General features: G+C 32.3%; 2 protein-coding genes and 2 long non-coding RNA genes across 7 annotated transcripts; 2 read left to right on the forward strand and 2 right to left on the reverse strand.

The window, feature by feature from the left end:
- The first annotated feature begins 215 nt into the window (after positions 1 to 215).
- LOC108835077 (glycine-rich protein 5-like) lies at positions 216 to 10,547 on the forward strand. 3 transcript variants are annotated; one of them, XR_008938927.1, is made up of 3 exons: positions 9,787 to 9,927; positions 10,054 to 10,122; positions 10,363 to 10,547. XR_008938927.1 is itself a non-coding variant. In XM_056995251.1 (2 exons), the coding sequence occupies exon 1, from the start codon at positions 655 to 657 to the stop codon at positions 1,045 to 1,047; it is 393 nt and encodes a 130-aa protein (XP_056851231.1). In that variant the 5' UTR covers positions 216 to 654; the 3' UTR covers positions 1,048 to 1,053; positions 10,363 to 10,547. The 3 variants fall into 3 exon arrangements, 1 of the variants encoding a protein (XP_056851231.1); XM_056995251.1 differs by lacking the exons at positions 9,787 to 9,927; positions 10,054 to 10,122 and adding an exon at positions 216 to 1,053; XR_008938926.1 differs by lacking the exon at positions 9,787 to 9,927 and having other exon boundaries at positions 9,984 to 10,122.
- Positions 9,807 to 18,018, reverse strand: LOC108828171 (calcium-dependent protein kinase 22). Its single transcript, XM_056995249.1, has 18 exons — positions 17,502 to 18,018; positions 16,825 to 16,955; positions 16,418 to 16,740; positions 15,388 to 15,941; positions 15,170 to 15,316; positions 14,936 to 15,070; positions 14,697 to 14,806; positions 14,409 to 14,576; positions 14,195 to 14,322; positions 14,008 to 14,107; positions 13,750 to 13,921; positions 11,663 to 12,376; positions 11,444 to 11,570; positions 10,793 to 10,902; positions 10,542 to 10,705; positions 10,341 to 10,469; positions 10,147 to 10,245; positions 9,807 to 10,068 (listed from the first exon to the last, which is right to left on the reverse strand). The coding sequence occupies exons 3-11, from the start codon at positions 16,558 to 16,560 to the stop codon at positions 13,838 to 13,840; spliced, it is 1,569 nt and encodes a 522-aa protein (XP_056851229.1). The 5' UTR covers positions 16,561 to 16,740; positions 16,825 to 16,955; positions 17,502 to 18,018; the 3' UTR covers positions 9,807 to 10,068; positions 10,147 to 10,245; positions 10,341 to 10,469; positions 10,542 to 10,705; positions 10,793 to 10,902; positions 11,444 to 11,570; positions 11,663 to 12,376; positions 13,750 to 13,837.
- Positions 17,716 to 18,912, forward strand: LOC108828172 (uncharacterized). Of its 2 annotated transcripts, none has more exons than XR_008938928.1 (2): positions 17,716 to 17,858; positions 18,348 to 18,912. It is a non-coding gene; the product is annotated as an uncharacterized LOC108828172 (long non-coding RNA). The 2 variants fall into 2 exon arrangements; XR_001945778.2 differs by having other exon boundaries at positions 17,719 to 17,858; positions 18,351 to 18,912.
- On the reverse strand, positions 18,346 to 19,319 carry LOC130500323 (uncharacterized). Its single transcript, XR_008938930.1, has 2 exons — positions 18,899 to 19,319; positions 18,346 to 18,694 (listed from the first exon to the last, which is right to left on the reverse strand). It is a non-coding gene; the product is annotated as an uncharacterized LOC130500323 (long non-coding RNA).
- Between the last annotated feature and the right edge of the window lie 5,722 nt (positions 19,320 to 25,041).

The raw sequence follows: 25,041 nt of genomic DNA on the forward strand, positions 1-25,041 counted from the left end.
AAATTAAAATAGTTGTAAAATACTCATAATCTTTTGGATCCATTCGGGTATTTAAGATCTAAAAAAACAAAAATACACAAATTTAATTTAGTCAAAATATGTCATTTATATCTAAAATCTTTCAAAATAACTTAAAATAAACTATTGAAACTAAAATAAAATTTTGAATTCTAAATTTTACATTTAAAACTTCATATTAATTGAAAATGTTACAAAATAATAACAAAGATTTTTAACAAAATAAAAAATTAAACTAAATCATAAAATAAAATATAGAAAATAGAACATAACAAAATCTCGTTTTGGATATTAATGTTTTTAATTCGGGTATGAATCGATTTTTGTCGGGTCGGGTCGGGTCTATTCGGGTTGGTTCTTTTTGGGTCAGGGTCTATTCGTGTCGGTTCTTTTCGGGTCCGGATCTATTCGAGTCGATTCTTTTCGGGTCCGGGTCTATTCGGGTAGAAATTTTTTGGATCCAACATGCACTTATAAACTTTCGGATCGGTTCCGGGTCGGGTCTTCGGATCCAGCAACACGTTATAAACTTAACACATTTTCTGTATGCACTTAACACATTTTCTGTATGCAGCAACGAAGTATATATATACACATACATATCTAGGATAATTATACGTGCCTGTTTTGCTTAGGATGGAGACTTTTGTAATCATCATCATAGCTTTCGCTTCTACTTTTGCTGTTTTTATAGTTCTTGCGATTTTGACTGGAAGCGGGCTAAAAGGTGGAGGTGGTGGCGACGGAGGAGGAGGTGGAGGAGGTGATTGCGGAGGAGAGGATGGCGGCGGCGGGGATGTGGAGTTGGGTAATGGAGGAAACGGAGGTGGGTTAGGCGGTGATGGTGGTTTAACAGGTGGTTCTGATTTTGGTGGCCATGGAGGGTTTTGGAGTTATGGTGGCGGAGGTGACGGAGGTTTTGGTGGTGGCGGTGGTCGTGGTGGAGGTTTTGGCGGCGGCGGTGGTGATGGAGGTGGGGGTGGGGGAGGCGGTGGAGGAGGCGGAGGCGGAGGTGGAGGAGGCTGCTGAGCTTGTGTTAGTTTTTTTTCTTCTTTGAACATTAAAGCTTTTTTTTTTGAAAAAAACTTTTCTATTTAAGTGCATGAGAAATAAAAGGTTTTACAGAGTTTAAACCCAGAAGCCAAGTGGCTTTATATATCCAGAAAGATACAAACTTGAATCAGATTTTAGTCTAGGTCGGTTGAGCTTAGTTTAAGTCGAGAACCACAACTGAATGAGGGAGGAAGAGAACTTGGACCTGTCTGTCCTTAGGTTTAAGATCATGTTCTTGATGGTAAGTTTTATCTGAGCAACTAGAGTCTCCACCGCTGAGAAGTTTGAATTACGGAGTCGCCTGTTTCTCTCCATCCATAGCGTATAGAGCGTTGCTTGCCAGCAGAGGAGCAGCAGTGTTTTGTGGACCTTGTTTGAAGAGTGCCCCCTTAGTTGTATCAATATAGCTTCCCACTGTCTCGAGGATGCTAGGCCGCATTTTGCTGCCATCACCTTCCAAATTTCCCAAGTAAATCTGCACTCAAAGAAACAATGTGCAATGGACTCATTGGCAGCATTACGAAACAGGCAAGATGGGTCGGTTTGGAGCCCCCAGCTCAGTATTCTATCACGAGTTGGGCATCTGTTTCTGACCATCAACCAGACTAGGAACATGTGTTTTGGAATGCCTCCCGAGAACCACACTTCCTTGTGACAAGGAAGACGGGGCCTCTGGTCGTAGTAGATCGTACACTGCACCTGTGCGACAACTAGTGTGCCTCTGATTTCAGGCCACCATTCAAATTCATCACAGCAATCATCAAGAGCAAGAGAGGAGATGTAAGTTATGAACTCAAGATGGCGATCCGAGCTAGCGTTTGGGAGGATCCACACATCATTTTCCCAGAGTTCAGCCAGAGTAGCTTCTTTTCGGATTGGGTAACGAGAAGAGGTGGAAGTACGTAGGTAGTCTGAGAGTTTACCATACGGTGACCAGTTCGTAGACCAGAAATAGGTTGTCTCTCCATTGTGCACTCGTTTCCTAATTCAGGGATATACGAACTCCCTATATTCAAGCAACTTGTTCACCAGCCACGAGTGTTTCTGTCTTGTGTTTATGACCCAGAAAGATTCAATGTCACCATTCAGAATTTCTTCTCTAAACCACACTGACCAGATAGAATCTCTAGCGAAAAATATAAGCCAGATCATTTTCACCGCACATGCTTGGTTCCATGCTTGAAGATTTCTCAGTCCCAGTCCCCCTTCCTCTTTGGCTTGACAGCAAGACTCCCATGAGACCTTTGCAGATGACGAAGCTGAGATGTCACCTTTACATAAGAATTTGGAGAACAGGGAATCAATCTCATGGATAACAGCCTTGGGGATGATGAAGGAGCTCGTCCAGAAATTGGTGATTCCATTTATAACCGAGGTTACGAGCTGCAGTCTACCAGCATACGTTAGCTTCCGCACCGTCCAAGATCGTAGCTTTGTTTTAATCGACTGGAGTAATGGAGCACACTGAATAAGCGAGATCCGTTTGGTGTGCAGTGGGACACCCAGATAACGGATAGGAAGAACTCCCAAGGAGATACCTGTCTGAACTTTTATATCTTCAACTTCTGCATCAGACATCCCTGCCGCAAAGAAAGAAGTTTTTTGTAAACTGATAGCCAACCCTGATCGCTGCTCAAAGTCTTTCAAAATCCTGAGAATGGCTTGGATAGAAGAGAGTGAGCCGTCTGAGAAGATGAGCAGATCGTCAGCGAAGGATAAGTGAGTGAGCTTTGTTTTTCCACAGCGATGGTGATAGTGGAAACCTCCTGTCGCCGCTGCACGATCAAGCGCAAGAGATAGGCAGTCCATAACCAATACAAACAGGTACGGAGAGAGAGGATCACCTTGCCTGAGACCTCTCCTTCCCTTGAAATACCCGTAGGTTGACCCATTGAAAGCCACTGAGAACGACGGTGTGCACACACAAGCTTCCAGCCAACGGATCAGAGTCTCGGGGATGTTGTAACTTTGCAAACACGCAAACAGGAACTCCCACCTCACTGTATCGAAAGCCTTTGCAATATCTACTTTGATGGTGATTCTTTTTTGTCCTCCTTTCCCATGATATCCTTGTACAATCTCCGAAGCCAGAAGGGTGTTTTCAATAATTAATATACCCTTGAAAAAAGCCGTCTGATTCGGCAAAATGAAACCCGGGAGAATAAGCTTTAGCCTCTTTACCAGAAGACGAGAGATTGACTTATAAGTAGTGTTACAGCAGGAAATAGGCCGGTAGTCTCCAATGCAAGTAGCTCTGGGTTTCTTTGGTACCAAGGTTAGGATAGTGGCATTTGTGGAACGGGGCAGGAAATAGGAGACGAAAAATTTCTGTATAGCCTGCAATACCTCATCTCCCACGATCGACCAAGCAGATGTGAAGAATGCAGATGTGAACCCATCGGGACCCGGTGTTTTTCTCGGGTTTACCTTTTTTAACACATTTGCAATCTCCGCAACAGTAGGTGCAGCTGACATAAGATGGCGATGGTGATCCGAACAGGAGAAGGAATGAAGTTCTGAAAGCCACTGGTAGGAGCTCACGATCTGAGGTAGCACATCAGGGGCGAGTATGCCTTGGAAATGAGCAATAGCCACAGCACTAATGATATTCGGGTCTGTAATGATAGTGCCATCCAGTAGAGTGATTGATCTGATGGAGTTCTGTGATGCACGAGCAACTACTACACTCTGGTAGTACGGAGTTTCCTATCATATTTTCAAAAGTTGATGTGTTTTATGGAAAATTGCTATTGGTAAGCATTAAAAAAATTAGTAGTGTGTAATCGATTTGTTGATTATTTGTGTATATTATTATTCTTCTTAATATAATACGGTTTAGTTGTTGTTTTTTCAAAGTTTGATAAAGTTTCTTTTTAATGCATTGTACAAATGATAGTTTTTTTGAACTTAAAAAAAAAACCTATCATTTGTACAAATGATAGTTACACATCTTTCTGAACATTTTTGGTGTTGTTGTAAAGAAAGATAATTAGTTAATAACAAACTATCAAACTTAATTTTGCTCTGATTTTTCCATCATTCATAGTAAATATTGATGACCAAAGTTATCATAGTCGTCTGATCTTGACAGTAATACTAGCCAGGTCTAGAGGTAAGAACCTCCTTATTAAATCACTCCCTTCCTTGAATAGCAACAGCTTAGCCCTGAAGACCAATAATACCTGAAAAATTGTAGACCAAAGGTCTGTTAGTTGATCCTTTCTGAGTCTATTAGTAAATATAACCACAAGTCATCAGCACTGAGACTGAAATCTCACAAGCCTATTGAGTTATACCAAGATGATCACTAAGTTGCCAGAGAAAAGTCTTTTTAACCAATTTTTACTTGTGGTGCACTTTTTAAAAGTGAAAAAATAATAGTGGTTTCTTTTTAACCATTTTTGAGTTAAAAGTAATCTTCAAAATTACTCAGTATTCTCTTTTTAATTATAGAAAATATTTTTTTTACTTGATATTTAGTTATGTATTTTCTGTTTTTGAATTTTTAACTTTCTTATTAAAATATACTTTTTGGATAACAACACGGTATATATAAGAATTATATTTTTATTTTAAAATATATATTTTAGAGTTTAGATAATTCTGATTATTATTAATGTTAAAAAAATATTTTATCTTAATTATTTTATCTTAATTTTATGCTGAACTAAATGATATTTATACTAATTATTGGTAATAATAATAAAATATATATGAAGGTATTTGAAGGTATTTTCTAATATATTCAAAATTCGAAATATTCATACAAGTCCACAATGTGTAATATATGATACCGGTACTATAGGCCTGGGTATTTTAATCAGAGAAAAATGGTTAAAAAGAAACCACTATTATTTATTCACTAAGTTGCCAGAGAAACCACAAGTAATATTTTCTATAATTAAAAAGAGATTACTGAGTGATTTTGAAGAGAGTGATTTAATAAGGAGGTCAAAAGTAATATTGTCAAAAACACTACATTCGTGTTATTACTTTTCATTTTTATAGTAACCACTATTATTTTTTCACTTTTAAAAAGGAAAAAAAACTTTTATAATCCTAGGATTAACATTGACCAAAAAACCTAAGGTTAACTAATTTAAACTTAGGATTTAGAGTTGAGAGATTGGGTAAGGTTAAGGGGTTTAGGTTTAATATTTTCACATATATATATAAAATTATATATGAAGTCTTTAAGAAAATAATAATTATTTTAATAAACAGCATTTGTATTAATAAACAAATATTTTTATAAAGTGATAATTATTACTGTACAAACACCTAATCATTATTGTGGCAATAACTTACCTAAGCAGCATAATGACAAAAGAAATTAACATAAGTTTATAAAAAAAAAGAACATGCGAAGATCAGGATACATAACCCTACTTTTTTTTTGTTGAATCAATAATTATGTTTGGTAATTAAATATAAGGGAGTTTAGTTATTAAATATAAGGGAGTTTAGTTGTGTGTGTGTGTGTGTATCAGGATACATAACCCTACTTTTTTTTTGTTGAATCAATAATTATGTTTGGTAATTAAATATAAGGGAGTTTAGTTATTAAATATAAGGGAGTTTAGTTGTGTGTGTGTGTGTGTGTGTGTGTGTGTGTGTGTGTGTGTGTGTGTGTGTGTGTGTGTGTGTGTGTGTGTGTGTGTGTGTGTGTGTGTGTGTGTGTGTGTGTGTGTGTGTGTGTGTGTGTGTGTGTGTGTGTGTGTGTGTGTGTGTGGTTTTTTACATTTTTTTGGTCTAAATTTTTTTTAAAGTATAATTACTATAAAATATTTTTTGTCAGTTTTTTTAATTCTTTACATTTATCTTTTCTTCATGATTTGAATAAAGAAAAATTAACATTAAGCAATTTTTTTTACAATTTTTTTGGTTTAAGATTTTTAAAAACGATAATTACGATTAAATATATTTTACATTTATTTTTATCTTTATGATTTTAGAAAAGGAAAATTAGTGTAAAATATTGCACAAATTGATCCCCTAGACATTATTTGCGAAGTGATTTGCCACATGTCTTCTCTACAATTGTTTTTACAAAACAAATTGTGATGTGGCTATTAAAATTGATGACATGTCATATGGTTAAATATGACATGGACAATTACATTTAATGCTGATATATATTTTTGGAAATCTTTGTAGAATATGGCAATAACTCATATAATACATTTTATATTGATTTATATTTTGGTAAACTTTGTTGAAAATGATAATAATTCATAAATCATCACTAAAATAAATATACTCAAATATGACATTTTTTAGAATTTCGAAATATTATATAATTTTACTTTAATTATAATATTTTTATTATCTAAAATTTTCTAAATTTTCTGAATTTAAAAAAATAAATCGTAATATCATTAGTTTCTTTTAGATATCTACAAATTATGTAAATATTATTTAGTTTTAATTTTTGATAACTATACAATTTTATATGATTTTTGGTAATTTAGTACAAGTTGATTTAATACATTTAACCAAATGAAATAAATAATTTTTTATCTAAGATTTTAACTTTATATATATACATATATATTCTTAAATATAATTTAAAATAAAAAAAAATATTTTTCTCTTAATTTTATGCCTAATTAATGATATTTATATTAATTATTGGTAAAATAATAAAATATATAATATTAATAAATTACATTTTAAAATATAAAATTTAACTTTAAAAAAATTCATCACTACACATGGTGCAAGAAAACACCTAGATTAAAATTGTGACATGGCTACTAAAATTGATGACATGTTTTAAAGATTAATATGACATGGAAAACTATATTTAATGTTAATTTATATTTTTGGTAAACTTTTTAAATATGGTAATAACTCATATATTACATTTATTATCGATTTATATTTTTGGACTTTTTTAAAATATGGTAATAACTCATAAATCATCATTACGATAAATATATTCAATTATAGAATTTCAAATTTCGAAATATCATTTAAATTAAAAATATTTCATAAATATATACATATTTTTAGAAAATTATAAAAAAAATCATAAAATCAAATTAAATCGTAAAATCATTAGTTTCTTATATATATCTACAGATTTTATAAATATTTTTAATTTTAATTTTTGAAAATTATGCAATTTTACATATTTATTTAATATATTTAATTAAAATAAATAGATAGAAAAATCTACCTAAGATTATAATTTTAAATATATACATGCACATTCTTAAATATAATTCCAAATAAACAAAATTGTTTTTATCTTAATTTTAATGTTCAGTGAAATCAAATTTGTAAAATACTGATAAGAAACTAAAATTTATAATATTAATAAAATAATTTAGACATTTTTCTATAAGATAATAATATTTCTAGAATATAAAAGATTGATTATACATAAACGGAATTTATTTGTATTTTTCTTCATATTTTTCCAAAAACAGAAAAAACAGAAAATATCTATCAAATTTTAAAATATAGACTTATATATTTTATCAAAAACATATATAAATTATACATAAATATATTTATGAACCTAAGGTAAACTCAAAATGTAATTAGCAAAATCGTTTTATTTTAGTCTAATTATAACCAAAGCATTATGAATAAAAAATGATATAGGCCCAATATACCAAATGCAAGTAATGAAATCAATCAAAATATGAACAATTAAATCAACCAATTATTATGACGTATCTATTTTGCATATATTCATATACGTGAATAAATTTTCAATATTTTACAAGTTATGTTTATTAATGAATATCTGATTTACTTTTTTCTATTTTTCTAAAATAAGATATATCAAATTAAACAAAATTTATGAAATATATTTACAAATATAAGAGGATAAACTGAATTACCTACTAATACGATAATTTTAACCTAATGAGAAAATCATCATTAATTTAACCGTCTATGTAAACTCAAAAAAAAGTTGAAATAATACAAAATATCATACTTAAAACATAAAGATATTTAATACAATTTTTTATACATACAAATAAAAGATTACTTAAAACATATAAACAAACAAAGTAAAATACTTATTTGTAAATATTTATTCCCGTGCATGAGCACGGGAGAATCACCTAGTTTTAGTTTAAAACACATGTCACAATCTTAAATTTTTAATTGATGTGTCACAAACTCACATTCATGTTATTATTAACTTTAAAAAACCAAGCTTTATTGGTCTAATTTTTTTTTAAAAAGATAACTACTATCAAATATTGCTTGACAGTTTTTTTTTTTATTTCTTTACAGATATATTTTCTTCATGATTTGAATAAAGGAAAATTAACATTAAGAAATTTTCTTACAAGTTTTTGGTTTAAGATTTAAAAAAAAAAAGATAATTACGATTAAATATTTTTTTACATTTTTGTTTTCTTTATGATTTTAGAAAAGGAAAATTAGTGTTAAATATTTTACAAATTGATTATAGTTTAAATTTCTTTTTTTTGGGCAAATAAATTTTCTATTAATTAATTATTTCCAGTTAATTTAACTATTTCTAAAAGTTGGCATTTTCAAAATTCGTTTATTTTCAATATCACTAATATTTTTACAATTTTTCTTGTTAATTAAATCATTATTAGCAAATACATATTTAATTAACATATTATATTTAATTATTATAATGGTATATTTAAAATTGTGATATATGTTAAATTATCTCATAATTAAAAATAATTATACTAAGATAATAAAATTAACTTTTGTTAAAAACTAATTACATAGTAATTTTCCATTTAAAAAATAATTATAATAATTATATATTTAAAAATATATTTATATAAATTTTTAAAATATATAATATTAAACAATTTTTTTTATCAAATCATCATTAATATATAAATATATTATATATTTTATTATATATTTAATTTTTCTTTTTTCTTGGTATAATATAAAAAAGGAAAGTACTATGTAATCATTTATTTTATATAGTTATATAATTTTTTAGTTTATAATATTTATATTGACCCAATTTTAATTAAGTAGGCTTTAATATAAGGTTCATTATCAACAAAAAATAAATAAGGGAAATTTCGTATTTGTTAATTAAATAATTTATAATATTTATTTATCACCAAATTATTTTTAAAAGGAAAATTACTATGGAATCATTTATTTTAGATAACTATAAAAAAATTAATATAATTTTAAACACATGTCACAATCTTAAAATTATAGTTGCCATGTGTAGCGATCGTGTTAATTACTAACTTTGAAGAACCAAGCTTTATATAATAAGATGAATATAATGTACAAATAAATTTCAGAAAGATATAATACTTAAAATTTCCAATGAAAACATTAATAAGAACTACATTTTTTTTTTACTAATATATATATTAATAAGTAATTATAAAATATTTATGCCCGTATATGCGGGCTAAACACCTAGTTATAAAAGTAAAATTAAATAATATTTCGAAATTAAAAATATCATATTTGAATATATTTATATTATTGATAATTTATGAGTTATTACCATATTCTAAAAAGTTTACCAAAAATATAAATCAACATTAAATGTAATATATGAGTTATTGACATATTCTAAAAAGTTTTCCAAAAATATATATCAGCATTAAATGAAATTATTCATGTCATATTTTTTCGGAAGCCATGTCATCAATTTCAGTAGCCATGTCATATTTATTTTGTGAAATTGATTATAGAGAGGATATTTGGCAAAATCACTTTACAAATATAGTTTAGGGGATACTAAGCACTTCTAACCAAAATAGATTACTCGTTTTTATCATAAGCTTGTCAATAAAATTACAAGTGGACTCTTGCAACGTACGAAGTTTCAACTTTAAAAATCAACTACTCTTATCTCGGTTTACTCAGGTTTAGCTCTTCTTCCCCGAATCTTTATTTTTGGTGAACACAAGAACACTATGATCAATTGACCGCAAAATCTTGTATTTGTGGCTCTGTGCTTGCCCTTCTCATAATTGTGTGAAATTCCTCAAGATCTATGCTTTCATCCTTCAAGAGAGTTCATTACAATATTTCACAACCGGTTTAAATCTTTGATGTTGAGTAAGTGTACCGTGACTAACTTACATTATTGGCATACTTTCTGATGTTATGTGTTTGATGCTATCTTCATCTCTTACACCATAATCTTTCATTGCTATCTCCAATTCACCCCTTGTTATTCACCTATTGTTGAAATGATTTGATAAGATAGACATACTGATTTTGTTTTTTAGATAACAAGTATGATTTGATTTGTCTAAAGCAATAACTGAACTTACCCATCTTTTTCTTTTGTCAAAGTTTTGGAATTCTTGGCGAACAAGCTCATGGTGGTCCAGTTTGAATCTATCCAACGTTGCAGAGATAAACTCGTTTATGTCGATTGTTCCATTACCATCCACATTAGCCTGAAAATTCATCAACATGCGTTGGCTAATTTTTAGGATACGAAAAGGTAAGAGACTGTAGTGATAACTCACGGCTTCTATGAGTTGCTTCACTTCGGTTTCAGACTTTTAGTGTAGTAAACCCTCTTTTGAGTTCTCCATGAGTGACTGTGCCACTTTTATCTGTATCAATGTTACTGAACATTGTTTTAAGACTTTTCCTCTTCTTATAGATTCCCAAGGTTCTTTGCCATAACCTGCAAAGATAGGAAAAAAAAGATCACTCATGAAACTAGTAAGTTTTAATGAAAATATTTGAAATACTTAGCTCTAAAGACTTTCACCTTAAGAGCTACCTTCTTGAGCTTGTTCATTTACAAAATTGTTTCAAATGGGTTGAAACAACGCTATCAATAGGCTTATCAGAAGCTTCTCTGTCCATGTTCCAAGATGTCTATAAACAACAAAAGAGCGTAGTTAAGCCAGTCCACAGCATTCCAGTTTACGGTTGGAATTGGGCCGGGTTATTAAGATTTCGGGTTATTGGGATTCTTTGGATCTATTAGGCACTGGTAATTTTTTGGATCTGGCCTAGTCGGATTCGGATTAGTTTTCTATTTTTTCTTTAAATCCAAAGTAGAACTGAAATACTTACGGTTTGGATTTAGGCTTATTAAAACCCGAAAATGACAAATTCTGATAACCTTAGTAAACCAAAAAAGCCTAAAATATTCAATTTTTATAATTTTTTTATAAATTTATTATAAGATATTTATTTTAAAACTAAATATAACTAATATGTTTAGGTAGATGAACTGTATTTCAGATATTAATTTTTTGATATCTTTTTTGGATTTAGAAAAATAAGAACCCTTTGGGTTTTTGTAATTTTTGGTCCGGTGTTGGTTCGAGTTTTGGATATAATTTCCAATCCTAAATAAAGCATTACAGTTGGAACAAGAACAAGAACAAGAAAAATAAGAAAAAAGGATTACCAAGAACCTTTGCAACAGTGGTTTCTGATGATAAGCTTCTTCTTGATAATTCTATGGCCGTTGAAGATATACAAGGCCATGGATGGCTCCCCAAATCAGTTGGAGCATGCTGAATCTCATAGAGCATCTGTTCCTCAGGTTTTACAATATAAACATATAGAAGTTACATTTTCAAACCTCAAGAAGAAACAAATCAAGAAAGCATTAAGTTTCTCTTACTAGTCACAAAGGGAGGTTGGCCCCATAATAGGATCTACAAAACAACCCCTGCACTCCATATATCAGCTTCTTTCCCGTAATGTCCTTGTAATACTTGAGGAGCAACATAACAACCAGTCCCGACACGATCAACTTAATATTAAACTTATATATTGACCCAGTCATGATGCTTCTGAAAACTGGCCATCTTGTCGGATAAGCCTTTACCGCCACAAAGTTCCTTCACCAAGTGTACATAGTCTTGGTCTTCATAAGCGTTCTTGAACTTGACGATGTTTTGTTGTCCAGACAAATGCTTCATGATTTGGATCTCTCTCTTCACAAAGATTTCATCTCCTTTACTCTTTAGTTTTGTCTTGAGTGTGGACTTACAAGCATAGAGGGCTTACCAGTAGACTCCTTGCATTTTCTAATGATGCTGAATTACCTTCACCGGAGTTTCTCTTGGAGGATGTAAAGTTTCTTGATGTCCGCTAATGGTTTGTCAAATATGATTTTCTTGGTTGGTAAGTGTAGGTTTTTACTGGAGAAGCAACCCATTAATCTGATGGTGTAAGAGATGGATTATATCTTTCCATAAGGGCCATCGAATAAGAGATTCAGCCAAATTAGTCGGCTCGGATCAACTTAGCTTGACGGCACTAGCTCGGCATGGTCGCTCAGCCTAGTTGCTCGGGACGAAAGACCGGATTCAGCCCATTATTTCGGAACGACCTAAGGCAAAAAGGAGAGAAAGTTTATCGATAAAAGCAAGATGATACCGACGGAAAAAGGGATCCAAACTTTTCACACACACTTGATGGCTAAAAATCAGGGTTTTACTCGTTGTATTTCTTGCTGACTTATACTTTTCCGTCTAGCTCAGATGAGCAACAGTTAACTTTTCCGTCTGTTCTCATATTATAAACTGTTACTCCTTCCTGATCAATATAACGCCTTTGAAATAATCCAGAGTTCAGTCTGTCTGTACCGAATCCCAACCAAACTCAGATTCAACAAGTGAGATTCTCAGCGATCATTAGCAGGGTCTTAGAGTTGAATGGAGGATGAAGACTTAAGGAGAGATTGTAAAGGTCTCCTTGTATGGTTGTGCAGATCAATAAGTTGACTGACATGGTCTTTACTTTTTGTCAACTGACTGGTCTTTAAATATATATTTTACCTTGGTAAAATAGTCTTTGAATAGTTTCAGAAAGACAAGTCTTTGAATATTAGTATTTTTTTGTTGTAAAAAACTAATTTTTTTTCTTCTTGTCAACGGTCTTTCTACTTTGTCGTTTTGTTAACAGTTCAAATATTCAGATTTGTACAGTATGTTGGATATAATTAGGGCTTGGAATTTTGATCAAAGCCCGCGGGTCCCGCCCCGTTTGATCCGCCGCGGGGTGGGTGCGGATCGAGCAATTTGAAAATTTTGAATTGCGGGTGCGGGTGCGGGTTAAGATTATTTTAAGCGGGGCGGATGCGGGTTAGCCGAATATGAGTCGCGGGTACCCGCCAACCCGCATAATATAAAAAAAAAAGTTTTTTTAAAACTAATTTTAGTTATAAATGTATTATTTTAATATTATTTTTTAAAAATAATTAATATATAATTAAAATAATTATTTTTCGTAAAAAATATATAAAATATATAAATTTTTATTTATTTTAATATTATTTTTTAAAAATAATTAATATATAATTAAAATAAATTATTTTTAATATAATTATTATTATCCGCGGGTCATGCGGTTTACCCGCGGGTTTTAGCGGGGCGGGTGCGGATGTAAAATATTTGGTTCGCGGGTTATGCAGGTCAGATTTTTGAATGCAAAATAATCATTCGATCCGCGGGGCGGGTTGACCCGCGAACCCAGGCCTAGATATAATGCAGGTATCTCTTTTAAGGAGCTACCAATCTTGGTTTGTTCTGTGATTGGTTTTGTGATATTTGTTCTTCTTTCTACTTTTGGTGTTTCTTTACTTTGTCTAGCTTACTTGCCTCAAGTCAACAGTGTAATTATAGCTACCAATCTTAGGTTGTTTTAAGAATGAATTGGTAACAAGAAGACATGTAATGTAACACAAGTTTCATGATCAACTACCTCTCCCCTCGATTTCTCCGGTTTAACTCTTCTTCTTTCGGGTTCAACAAAACCGCTTCTGGGTGCAACAAGAAGCATGAGCTTATGATCAGTGATGAATAAGTTTCCCTTGTGGCTGCAAGTTGCCACTTCTCATCATAGCACAAAACTCCTCATAGTCTATTTTTCCGTCCTGCACACAGAACTTATTACAACACTCATAACCGGCTTAGATGTTAAAACCGGGACAAAACAGGATAGTGTAGAGTGTGATATTACATTATTTTTATCGATTTCTGATATTATTTCTTTGGCACACGTTTCATCTCCCATGCCATGCTCCTTCATGGCTATCTCCAATTCATCCTTGGTTATGTACCTATCATACATACAAACTAATAATATACATTGATGTTTTTGAACATTCTATTTCTCTACATTTTTACAACTCTTTCATTTAACTTACCCGCTGTTGTCTTTATCCAAGTGTAGGAATGCTTTGTGCAAATGCTCATCTCGTTCCAGCCTGTGTCTATGCATAGTCGCTGTGATAAACTCGGTGTAGTCTATAGTTCCATTTCCATCCACGTCAGCCTGACAAAAGAAAACATATACATCATTATGTGTTTTGGATTCTCTCTTTATGAGATCAACAAAAGAGATGGTTTGTGAGTAGTTACGGCTTCCATGAGTTGCTTAACTTCAGCTTCAGGGAGTTTAGAGCCAAGTCTGTTCAGCCCAGTTTTGAGTTCTTCATAAGTTATTGACCCGCTTTTGTCGGTATCCATACTCTCAAACATGGTCTTAAGACTTTTGATTTCCTCTTCGGATAGACCCTCTGCGATAACCTACAAACCAAACACACAAATAACATTCTGAATTTTTCAGGCAATATGAGATGGGCAAGACAAAACACAAGTAAGATGCACAACTGATAATGTATAAGACATTATGTACTTTCTCTTTACCTTAAGAGCTAGCTTCTTAAGCTTGTTCATAGCTCGGAATTGCTTCAAACGGGACAAAACAACGCCATCAATAGGCTTATCAGGAGCTTCACTCAAGATCCAAGGATGTTCTGTAAACCATAAAAAGGATAGCTAGTTAGAGACAACCATAAACTCACACTAACATTCCAGACAGAACAAGTACGGACTTCAAGCTTCACATAGGCCTAATATAAAAATCACAAAAGAAAGAGGCTTACCAAGAACATTTGCAGCAGAGATTCGTTCCTTTTGTTTTTTGTTGAGCATCTGCTTGATAAGGTATTTTGCACCCGAAGATATACAAGGCCAAGGTTGGCTATCAAAATCAATTCTTCCTTCCTTAATCTCATCATCTAACAAAACAAACACTCACAGATTAAAAATCACCACCAAGAAAAGGAAGAACAAATCAAAGTCATTATTTATAATTATAGTAGCTTAAGCTCATTTACCATTTACAAATGGAGGGGTGCCACTGAGCAAGATGTACAATATAACACCTGCACTCCAAATGTCTATTTCTTTCCCATAGCTTTCCCCTCTTAGCACTTCCGGAGCAATGTAGTAAAGACTGCCCACACTCTCCTTCAATTCTACTCCTGTACTTAGTTGAAAACACACACAATAATCTAAGTATCCAACTATATGATGATTCAAGTGGCTCTCTCACCTTCTTTGATGTAAACAGAACAACCGAAATCAATAGCTTTGAGCTCAGCACTCTCTTCATCTTCACTAGAGAACAAGAAGTTCTCTGGCTTGAGATCTCGATGGATCACATTCATCGAGTGACAAATCTGGACAGCGTTCATAACCGACTTGAAGATTCCAGCAGCATCTTTCTCCGAGTAGTAGCTACGAGCACCGATCCTGTCGTATAACTCGCCACCACGACACAGCTCCATCACGATGTGCACGAACTTCTTGTCCTCGTAAGAAGCGTGAAACTGTACGATGTTGGAAACTCCTGAAAGGTTTTCCATTATATTAATCTCTGTCTTCACTGCTTCTTTGTCTTCTTGGCAAGTTAGCTTCCTCTTGGGTATGGATTTGCACGCGAAACTACGGCCTGTGGAGAGCTCTTGGCACGTGTAAGTTGTGGCAAAACCACCTTTGCCCAGTTCTTTACCGAGTTTGTAAAGCTTGTTGAAGTCTACTAATGGCTTCCCCAGTATCGTCCCTGGCTCTCGTTCAGCGACGAGATCGGATGCTGGTAGGTTTTTACTGCCGCAACAACCCATTGGTTTGAATAAGGAGTTGCCGAGATTTTGGTTTTTTGGGTGTTAAGATGCTGTAAGAAAGATATAAGAAGATGAACTAAGTTTTGACTTTTGACTAAAAAAAAAAAAAAAAAAAAAAAAAAAAAAAAAAAAAGTTTTGACTTTTGAAGATGGCAAGACAAGTCTTTGGTCTTTGTTTTTGCTTTTCTTTTCTTTTCTTTTGTCAGCTTTATAGTGCTTTTCTTTTATTCATTTAGATGATTTTTGTTTAGTGATAAAAAAAAATTAGGAGATGCGTAGCTTAGCTTATAATTAAGTATATTTACTTGCAGAAAGTAAGGAAAGAATCACTATATTTTTTAAACTAATTTAAAGATATTTTTACATAAATCAAATTTTGCAGAATTTAGAAGAAAAAGGATTAAGGAGATTCTCAAGACATTATCACAAACTCAGTTTTGGAGGGAAGAATAGACTAACACTGTTTCTTGTGAATGAGTGTTAAAATCTTGAGGAGGGCTTTTGTTGTTGATCAATGAAACAGAAGTTTCCCTTACGGTTGTGTGGTACCGCTTCTCATCATTCATAGCACAGAGTTCCTCAAAGCTTATTTCTTCCATCATGTAACAGAGTTGTAGTCATCATCATTACAAGGTTTAATGATTGGTGCTGGCTTTATAGATTAGAGAGGTGCGACTTAAATTGTCTGTATCAACTTCAGATATATAACTTCTTTGGTGCTAGCTTCATCTCCCATTCAATATTCTTTCGTTGCACTTTCCAACTCCTCACTAGTTATATTGCTGTTGTCTCATGATAGTTACACATTCCAAATGAAAATGGTCGATGGAGATTGATTTGTAAACTGAAAAATGGAAGAAACTTACCCGTTGTTGTCTTTGTCAAGTGTTTGAATACTTTGTGCAAATTTCATCTCGATCTAGTTTGTATCTATCCATTGTTGCAGAGATAAACTCAAGTAAACGATCACTCCATCACCATCCACATTGTTTGAAATCTGCTTTTTGAAAAATGAATAGGCTGACTTTTTTAGTTTTCTGGTGACTTTTCCAGTGAAACTAGAGGTTCAAGATGGCCGGAATATTAGCTCGTTAGAAATATCGTAATGAGCATTACAATCCAGTATATTCACATATCATGAATGAGATAAGACACAAAGAACTTGGAAACTTAGTGTAAATGAAACAAAGAAAAGTTTGTCTGAGTCACAAAATTCACTTTGTCCCACATCGGAGAATACAAGCATTGACAGGAATACGAGAAAAGAAATATTCCAAAAGATTATAATCGTCTTTGTAATATTCTCATCGTTATAATAGCATAATTAATTGATAATATCGATCCACTTTAAAAAAAAACTATTAAAAGAAAAGTATAAATTAATACTAACTTTTAAATTTCCATAATATTTACAATCTATTGTCATTGAAAATTAAATAAATATATCTTTAATTAATTCTTTCTTTTTTTAATCTAAACTATTTCAGGATCTTTACTACAGCAAAGGCACCGGACAAGAGAGAAGAGAAGAAGAAAACTTTACCGTCGCCGATCTCCCTCTGTGATGGGCCGTGCTCGTCACCGCCGCTACGTGAGAGAGAATCTTCTCCACCTCTTTAGTTTGATCTAAGTTTTATTTGGTTTCCTCTTTTTAGGTGAGAGTTTCCTTCTAAGTTTGGTGAGTGCTAGTTTGGCTCTGTTGCAAGTAGTCTTGGAGTCTTTTGTGGTTGATTAGGTGCTTGGATCCCTTTAGTATCTGTCGATTGGGTGATTCGCTGTAGAAGAGACCTCTGTGGTGGTAGATGGTGCTTAATCGTCCTGATTCTGTTGCTCCCCTTTGGTCTTTGTCTAGTCTGTGTTTTGCGCTTGGAGTGTGGTTCCTGCTCTCTTGCTTTTTCAGGTGTAGTTTTGGTTCGTTAAGAGAATATGTCTTGTAACTTTGAGAGTCGTCTCTAAAGCAACTCTCTTTCTACATCTTTTATGATATTAATCATATCTATTTGTGACTGATGACAACTCATGTTTTCTTCTTTTAGTTTTTTTTTGCTAATAAAGCTCATTGCTATATGTTTATATTCAAAGATACAATTACAATGCGCATATCTCTTCATAAAGACACAAATTTTACTCTCATTGCATATAGTGATAGTGACTGGACTTGTTGCTATACAACAAGACGATTTACAGGAGGGTACAACACCTTTCTAGGGAAGAATCTTATATCATAGTCATCTAGAAAACAGCTTTCTATATCAAAGAGTTCTACAGAATCTGAGTATTGAACACTGTTAGAGACTGCATCAGAGATTATTTGGTTTATGCTCTGTTTTCTGAGAACTAGGTCTTCCCTTACTGACCACTCCTCTTCTTCATTGTGATAATCTCTCAGCAGTGCTTCTTTCTGCAAATCCGTCATTTCCTCGAGGACCAAACACTTTGCCCTTGATTATTTATGTCAGGGAACGTGTTGCTTTTGGAACTCTTGAAGTGAAGCACATACAAACTCAGCAGCAGATCACCGATATCTTCACCAAACACTTCCATTTCCATTCTCCGAGGCAAACTCATCGTCGATTCCATTGCCTCGCCAAGTTTGAGGGGGCGTAAAAGTGAAAACAGTTAATGCCCACATACAGCTGCTCAAGTAAAGTCCAACAATAAAACTGTTATAAGGCCAAGCAATAAATCAAAATGGAAACCCGCTTCAGTTCAAGCTCTCCAACGGTTTTTTTCTAGCTGGGGACAAGACAAAGCTGGTGTTAGTACTTAGTATAGAGGAAACTACAAGGGAAATTTCCCTGAAGCAAAAGCAAAAGCAAGGGACAGCTGGACCATCACAGCATGTTCTACTGAAATCCTAGTAGATGGTCTGATAAATGTAATGTAATAACATTTAAAAGGGGAAAAAAAAGAGAAAAACAATATTAAGAAAATTCATACCTTTCTTCTCTGTCGATCCATTGGCTCTACTCTTATGACGTTCATGAGACAAGGTAAGATCAGCTGTGTGAGTTATCAACTAAAAGTCAACTCACCGGCTAAACAACTCGGCTTTGGCAGCTCTTTCTAAGCAATCATGAATCCATGATAAACATTAAGAAACATATATGAGTTGGTCCTTTTTGATGGATTGAAGGGAGTAAAATAGAACAAAATAAGTAGAATATCAACAATACATGAAAAAAGAGTAATTATGAAAACTTGTAAAAGTGTTATGAACAAATAATGAATATAATCTTAAAACAGGCCTAAGTAACGAAAAAACCCAAAATATAAAAATTTACACATCAAGACATTTGAGTATAAGTCCATAAAATGGGTCATAAGGGCCATAAATCAGATGTTGGTGGTTGTATTGTATGTCGTCATATAAACTCAGAACAGCGCGTGTCTACGGACTACGGGTACTGTCCGAAAATGAATAATGTGGTGGAGGGGGTTGGCACGTGAGTGAGCCTGGTTGGTGGTCGTAATATGACTGAGCCTGCGTGGTAGGTGGCGATCGTTATGTTTTGTGGTTCACAAACGTTTACATTATTGAAACGCAAGATAAAGACATCATAACTATTTATTGTTTTCTTTTCTTTTGAGAAATATACCGATAAAACAAAGAAAATACAGAAAAGAACTAATCAGGTTGACCAAGTTTCGTAAGAACCATTAATTACCGAAACGACATCCTCATTATTTGTGAGTTTTGTACAAAAGTAGACGATCTTATATACTTAAGTAATTATTCCAACATGTGTTGTGTATATGCTTTGCGACAAGGGTACGTAAAGACAATATTGATCTATGAAAACCAAAATGAATGATCGTTTAGTTGTGATTCTAATCAATTGTTGCGGCTACCTACCAAATGAATGTAATCCCTTATATCAATATTACTGGTTGATAAACCGCACCCAGCGCGGGGTCAATTTTTTTAATAACATTTGTTTGGAAATTTTGTGTTATATATTACATTTTATATTATAGTATTTGATCTTAGATATAAGGTTACTAACTAAAAGACCATTAATGTTGAATTGATAATTTTTAAAACTCATTGTATTTATTATTGGAATTGAATTACAAATTCTTAAAATATGTTCACACACAAAAAAATGATATATTATTGTCTTATTAAGAATTAATACGACTTTAAAAATCATTGGAAGCATCTGTATGTAGAAATTTCGTTCATATATTGTATTTATATGTTAACTATAAATCATGTCATATTAAGTTTAACGACTTCTTTTTTACGTAATACAAATTCTTCATATAAGAAATTATAGATTCTTTTTATAATAATATTAATTGAAATTAAGCACATATTTTAGGTCTCTCTTATCAAGAAAACATCACCAATAATTAATACCAGTAAAAATCAAATATTATATTGCCTTGTTGTATAATGATATATGTAGAATATCTCATATGAAAAATGTTCAAAATTAAAATATTCAGGTCTCAACACATTTTAAATATAAATTTTGAAATTAAACTATTTATAGATTTGTATATGCCATATAGTTTAATTTAAACGATATTAAAAATAATATATATATATATATATATAATCTGAATATCCATTAAATAATATTTCATATTCATATGATTTTATAATCATTTGTATTTTTTATAAAAAAAATAAAACAATACTCACAGATTTTTTATTGTTAGACTTTTAACAGTTTTAATAATTTATGGTCGTTTTAAAAAATTTAAAATATAATATATACGAAAAAATCTAAGTTTTTATTATATAAATAATGTGATTGTTGAAAAATTAATAATATAAATTAAACAAAAAGGATTGAGGATGCAAAAAATATTACCAAATCTTTATTATTCAAAATCATTAATTGTCATATATATGTTAACATATTAGGTAATTCAGTATCTTTTACTTAAAGAAAGAATAAATAATATTTTAGTGCATTACTAATCAATTAGATAATTAATTTAATAAAAAGTATAATATATATTTAGATAGATCAATCTATTAGGACTATGAAATTTATCTTGGTGGTGCATTGGCTACGCCCAAAGGTTGTAATGCTACTCAATTAATATATAAGTGATTTTAAAACAAACTCAACTGGACTCTTTGAACCAAAACGGTAACTCTGCATCCATGCGAACAATGAAAGACGGTTGCTTTCTAACACCTCGTGTTAGGCTGTCCGCCCTCATATTCTGCGTTCGTGGTACATGAATGATCTCTGAGCTGACGAAGACTTCTTGCAGGGCCTTGATATCATCCAAAAAAATTGCAAAAGCGGATCATTTCTTCTGGTTCCGAAATCATATTTTTACCAATTGAAAACAATCTGTTGCAAACATGACCCGAAACTGACGCAAATTCCTCATACATTCTATTACACATATCAAAGCTTCTACCTCCGAATGAAGGGGGGGGGGGGGGGGGACTAGCTCTAACATTCATTTCTCCCATCAAACTATCAAAACTTTCTACAGTGTTATACCAACCTTGTCGTGAGAAGACATTGTTCTCCTTCCACGAACCATATGTAAAACACCAACGCCCTGGAATTGACGGTAGATTGACTACCACTACATGTTGTACCATCCCCTGTGTATTCAAACTTTGTGCTTATGTCCAAAGTGTTGATTCAAAGCTGTCCAATTCAAATTGCTAACATGCTAAGACTAGTACTCCTATTAGGCGAAATGGCCCTTCTCCCTAGGTAAAGGAATTGACTTGCTAACAGCCTTTATATAATATATGCAACTCCTTCTCTTCCGAAAGAGCTTACTTTTTATGGCATGAGCTTGTGAAGTCCCACAGCGGATATTCCTCCTACAGCTGATTCGATACCATCCATACAAGCAGCGGATTATACCCCCCCCCCCCTACTTGATTCATCTCTACCAATTTAAGTGTATCCACGGGATCAACATCTAAATTACTAAAAACCTTGTTATTCCTTCATTTCCAATTGTTCTATAGAATCCAAGAAAATTGATGATTATCCATTATCGGATTCATTCTCCAAAATAAATGGTCTATATTTGTAAAAAGGGACTGAAAAGGGAAAATGTTGGATTTGAGAGAATCTGTGAAAGGGCCCAGACCTGACGCGCTGGAGAGCAATCAGAAAACACATGGTTTATTGATTCCTCTGAAGCTCCACATTTATTTACTGGTCTCGGACGAGTGGATGGGAGCCATGGATCATTCCATACAGAGATAGAAGATCTTGTCCCCACCCTTTTGATTAGTCATTTGTTAACCAGAGATTTATCAATAACATTACTCCTCCAGCCATACGACAGGGAGTATGAGCGAATCGGTTCCAGGGGTGAAGCATTCCTGAAATACCGGCCTTTAAGGACTCGTGAAAATAAGGCATTGGGTTTCTCAATCAAGCGCCATAGCTGCTTACCAAACATCGCCGAATTAAAATATGTGAGATCTTTAAAACCCAAGCCTCTTTCATCCTTACTTAAGCATAGTTTGTCTCTAAGATTTTTAGTGCATACCTCTTGTACTCCCGACTTGGCTCCACCAGAACTGTGCTACCGCACTCGTCAGTTTCATTGTTTGCCTTTGGTAACCTATAACACGACATCACATGATTTGGCAATGCCGTTATCACTGATTTGATGATCACCTCTTTCCATCCTTTGGTAAAAAACTTAAAAGTTCAGCCATTAACCCTCTATTCAAACGATCTTGAATAAATCCAAAAAAATTGTATTTTAGACCCTCCAATATTCTCTGATAATCCCAAATAAGATCAAATTCTGAATTCCGAAGATATCCTGTAACTACTGTTGGCTGGATTCCTCTATTTATGTCCATATTGGATTGAAGATTTTTGAAAATTTATTTGTTGATCTGAAACAGTTTCATATTCCTTTAATATCCTGAGAATGGTTTGACACTCTTCCTTTTGAGTTCTAACAACCTTCATTGCAGTAAGTTGTTTCCCTCTCTTATTATTAAAAATAAAGCCTCAGGCACATAATAAATAAATAAGGTGATAACGGATCTCCTTGACATAAACCCCTATGTGGAACATAAGGCCGCATGGATGGCCATTTAATAAGAACTGATATTGCAGCGATGATATACACTTCATCATCAACTTTATCCAGTGAGAATCAAAACTCATTTTGTGCAAGAGGGCCTGAATACAAAATTTTCTTTCGTCAGTTATAGAATATCTAGTAAGTAATCTAGATTTTAAGAATATGTTAGGAATTTTTATATATAGGATAATATAGTTGTATAGATTTTAAATTGCTTTTCCATATCTACTCTATTAAAAGAGAATTTATGACTTCTTTCAAGTGTGATATTTAAAATGAACCATCTCCTAGAAAGTCACTATTTAAATATACTTATCATTTAATTTTACATTGTATCTATGTAACTACTTTAATAAAAATATCTTTTGATATCTTTTCATTATATATATACATATATATATATATATATATATATATATTTCCAAAAAAAAAAGATTTTAAAAAGATCTTAGTGATTAAAATTTGATGTAAAAATTTGCACTAATTTCATAATTAATACTAAAATATTGTTATTCATTAATATATACTTCATTTATCATTTATAAAACGAAAATAATAATTCTATCAATTTTTATTTTATAATCATAATATTTGAAATTGAAATAATTATTCTAATGAACTAAATATGATAAAATTATATCAAATTGATATATTAATAAATCTTATTTTTCATAATATAAATATTATGTTAAAATAATATAGTACATTAGTAAAACGGGTTTCACATAGTAAATTATATAATCCATATCTACAAATTAATCTTAAAATTACATTTATAACAATATATTATCTAAAAAGAATAAACATAAAAATTGCTAAAAGGTAATCCAGACTTTGAATTGGAAGTACAAATTTTACATAATTTAAATACAAATTATTTTTAAATATTTTGTTCCATGTATATTTTCAATCATTTAATAATAAATGCAAATTTAATAATAAAAAATTGATAAATATATGTGATGGTTTGAAACAATTGATTAATTATGACATGTAAATTTTAAAATTATTATATAAATATTTAAATATATAATTACCGTCAATATATATCACTAATGATGTAAAACAAATATCTATAAATATATATAAATGAAATGAAACACCCACGTGATTGCGAGGATCATAGTCTAGTTTTAGGTTATTTGAACCGTAGAGGGTTCGCCGGAGATCTGCAAACGAAAAAAACAGATCTGGCCTCACACTCCAACCCTAAAAGCCGACCTCTTCCACAACCACTGCTCTGTTGTCTTGCATCTCTCCAAACTGCCAGTTTAAATCACTGATCGATTCATGAGGAATCGGTGAAGTACCAACGCCTCAGAACAGGTTGCATCTCAAAGGGGAACTAGACCAATGAAGAAAGAGACAAAGCAAAAGAAGAGGAAAGGTGAGAAGGTCATCTCCTGCACCGACGAGCGCCGGCCCAAAGACCAGATTAGGCATAGGCGTTTTCGGGTACCCATTGGCATTAAGGTCGGGTTTTTCGGGTTTTCGGATTTACGCTCCTAGGTCCCATACTAAAATTTTATTAGTACAAGTCGGATTCGGATAGTAACACTTTGGATTCGGTTCAAAATTGTATTGCATCCTAAAATCCATAAAGTAACCATACATCATACGGATTCAGGTTATATCGGTTCGGTTCGGATATAACTGAAATAAAAAAAAACAAAATTGTGAAGCAAAACATAAAGAAAACATCTAAATTAAATAAAATTAATCTACCACATATAAAATTGATAAAATAACAATAAAATGTTAAATCAAGCATGAAAACAAACATCATAGATAAACAATATGTATTTCCTTATAGAGAGTAGACTTGTTATTTCAATAAAAAATTATAAAGTACTTATTTATAACTAATTGCGTACTTAAAGCATTTATTAAAATTTTAATATTTATTATTATATATCATATTACCACAAATATTAGATTTAATAATTGAAATACTTATATATATTTCAAAATATTTATATTGACTATTAATTATAGATTTTTTCGGGTTACCCATTCAAGTTCGGTTAATAATACTTCGG

Source organism: Raphanus sativus, chromosome 9 (assembly GCF_000801105.2).
Source record: "Raphanus sativus cultivar WK10039 chromosome 9, ASM80110v3, whole genome shotgun sequence".
In the NCBI taxonomy this organism is placed as follows: Eukaryota; Viridiplantae; Streptophyta; class Magnoliopsida; order Brassicales; family Brassicaceae; genus Raphanus; species Raphanus sativus.

Bases quoted from the DNA above. Each gene is read 5' to 3' on its own strand.
- LOC108835077 (XM_056995251.1), top strand. From the start codon at position 655: ATGGAGACTTTTGTAATCATCATCATAGCTTTCGCTTCTACTTTTGCT.
- LOC108828171 (XM_056995249.1), bottom strand. From the start codon at position 16,560: ATGATGGAAGAAATAAGCTTTGAGGAACTCTGTGCTATGAATGATGAG. The intron at 15,942-16,417 runs GTTAGTCTATTC...TTGTTGCGGCAG, and splicing joins ACTCATTCACAAGAAACAGT to TAAAAACCTACCAGCATCCG. The intron at 15,071-15,169 runs GTAAATGAGCTT...TTGTTTTGTTAG, and splicing joins CACCCCTCCATTTGTAAATG to ATGATGAGATTAAGGAAGGA.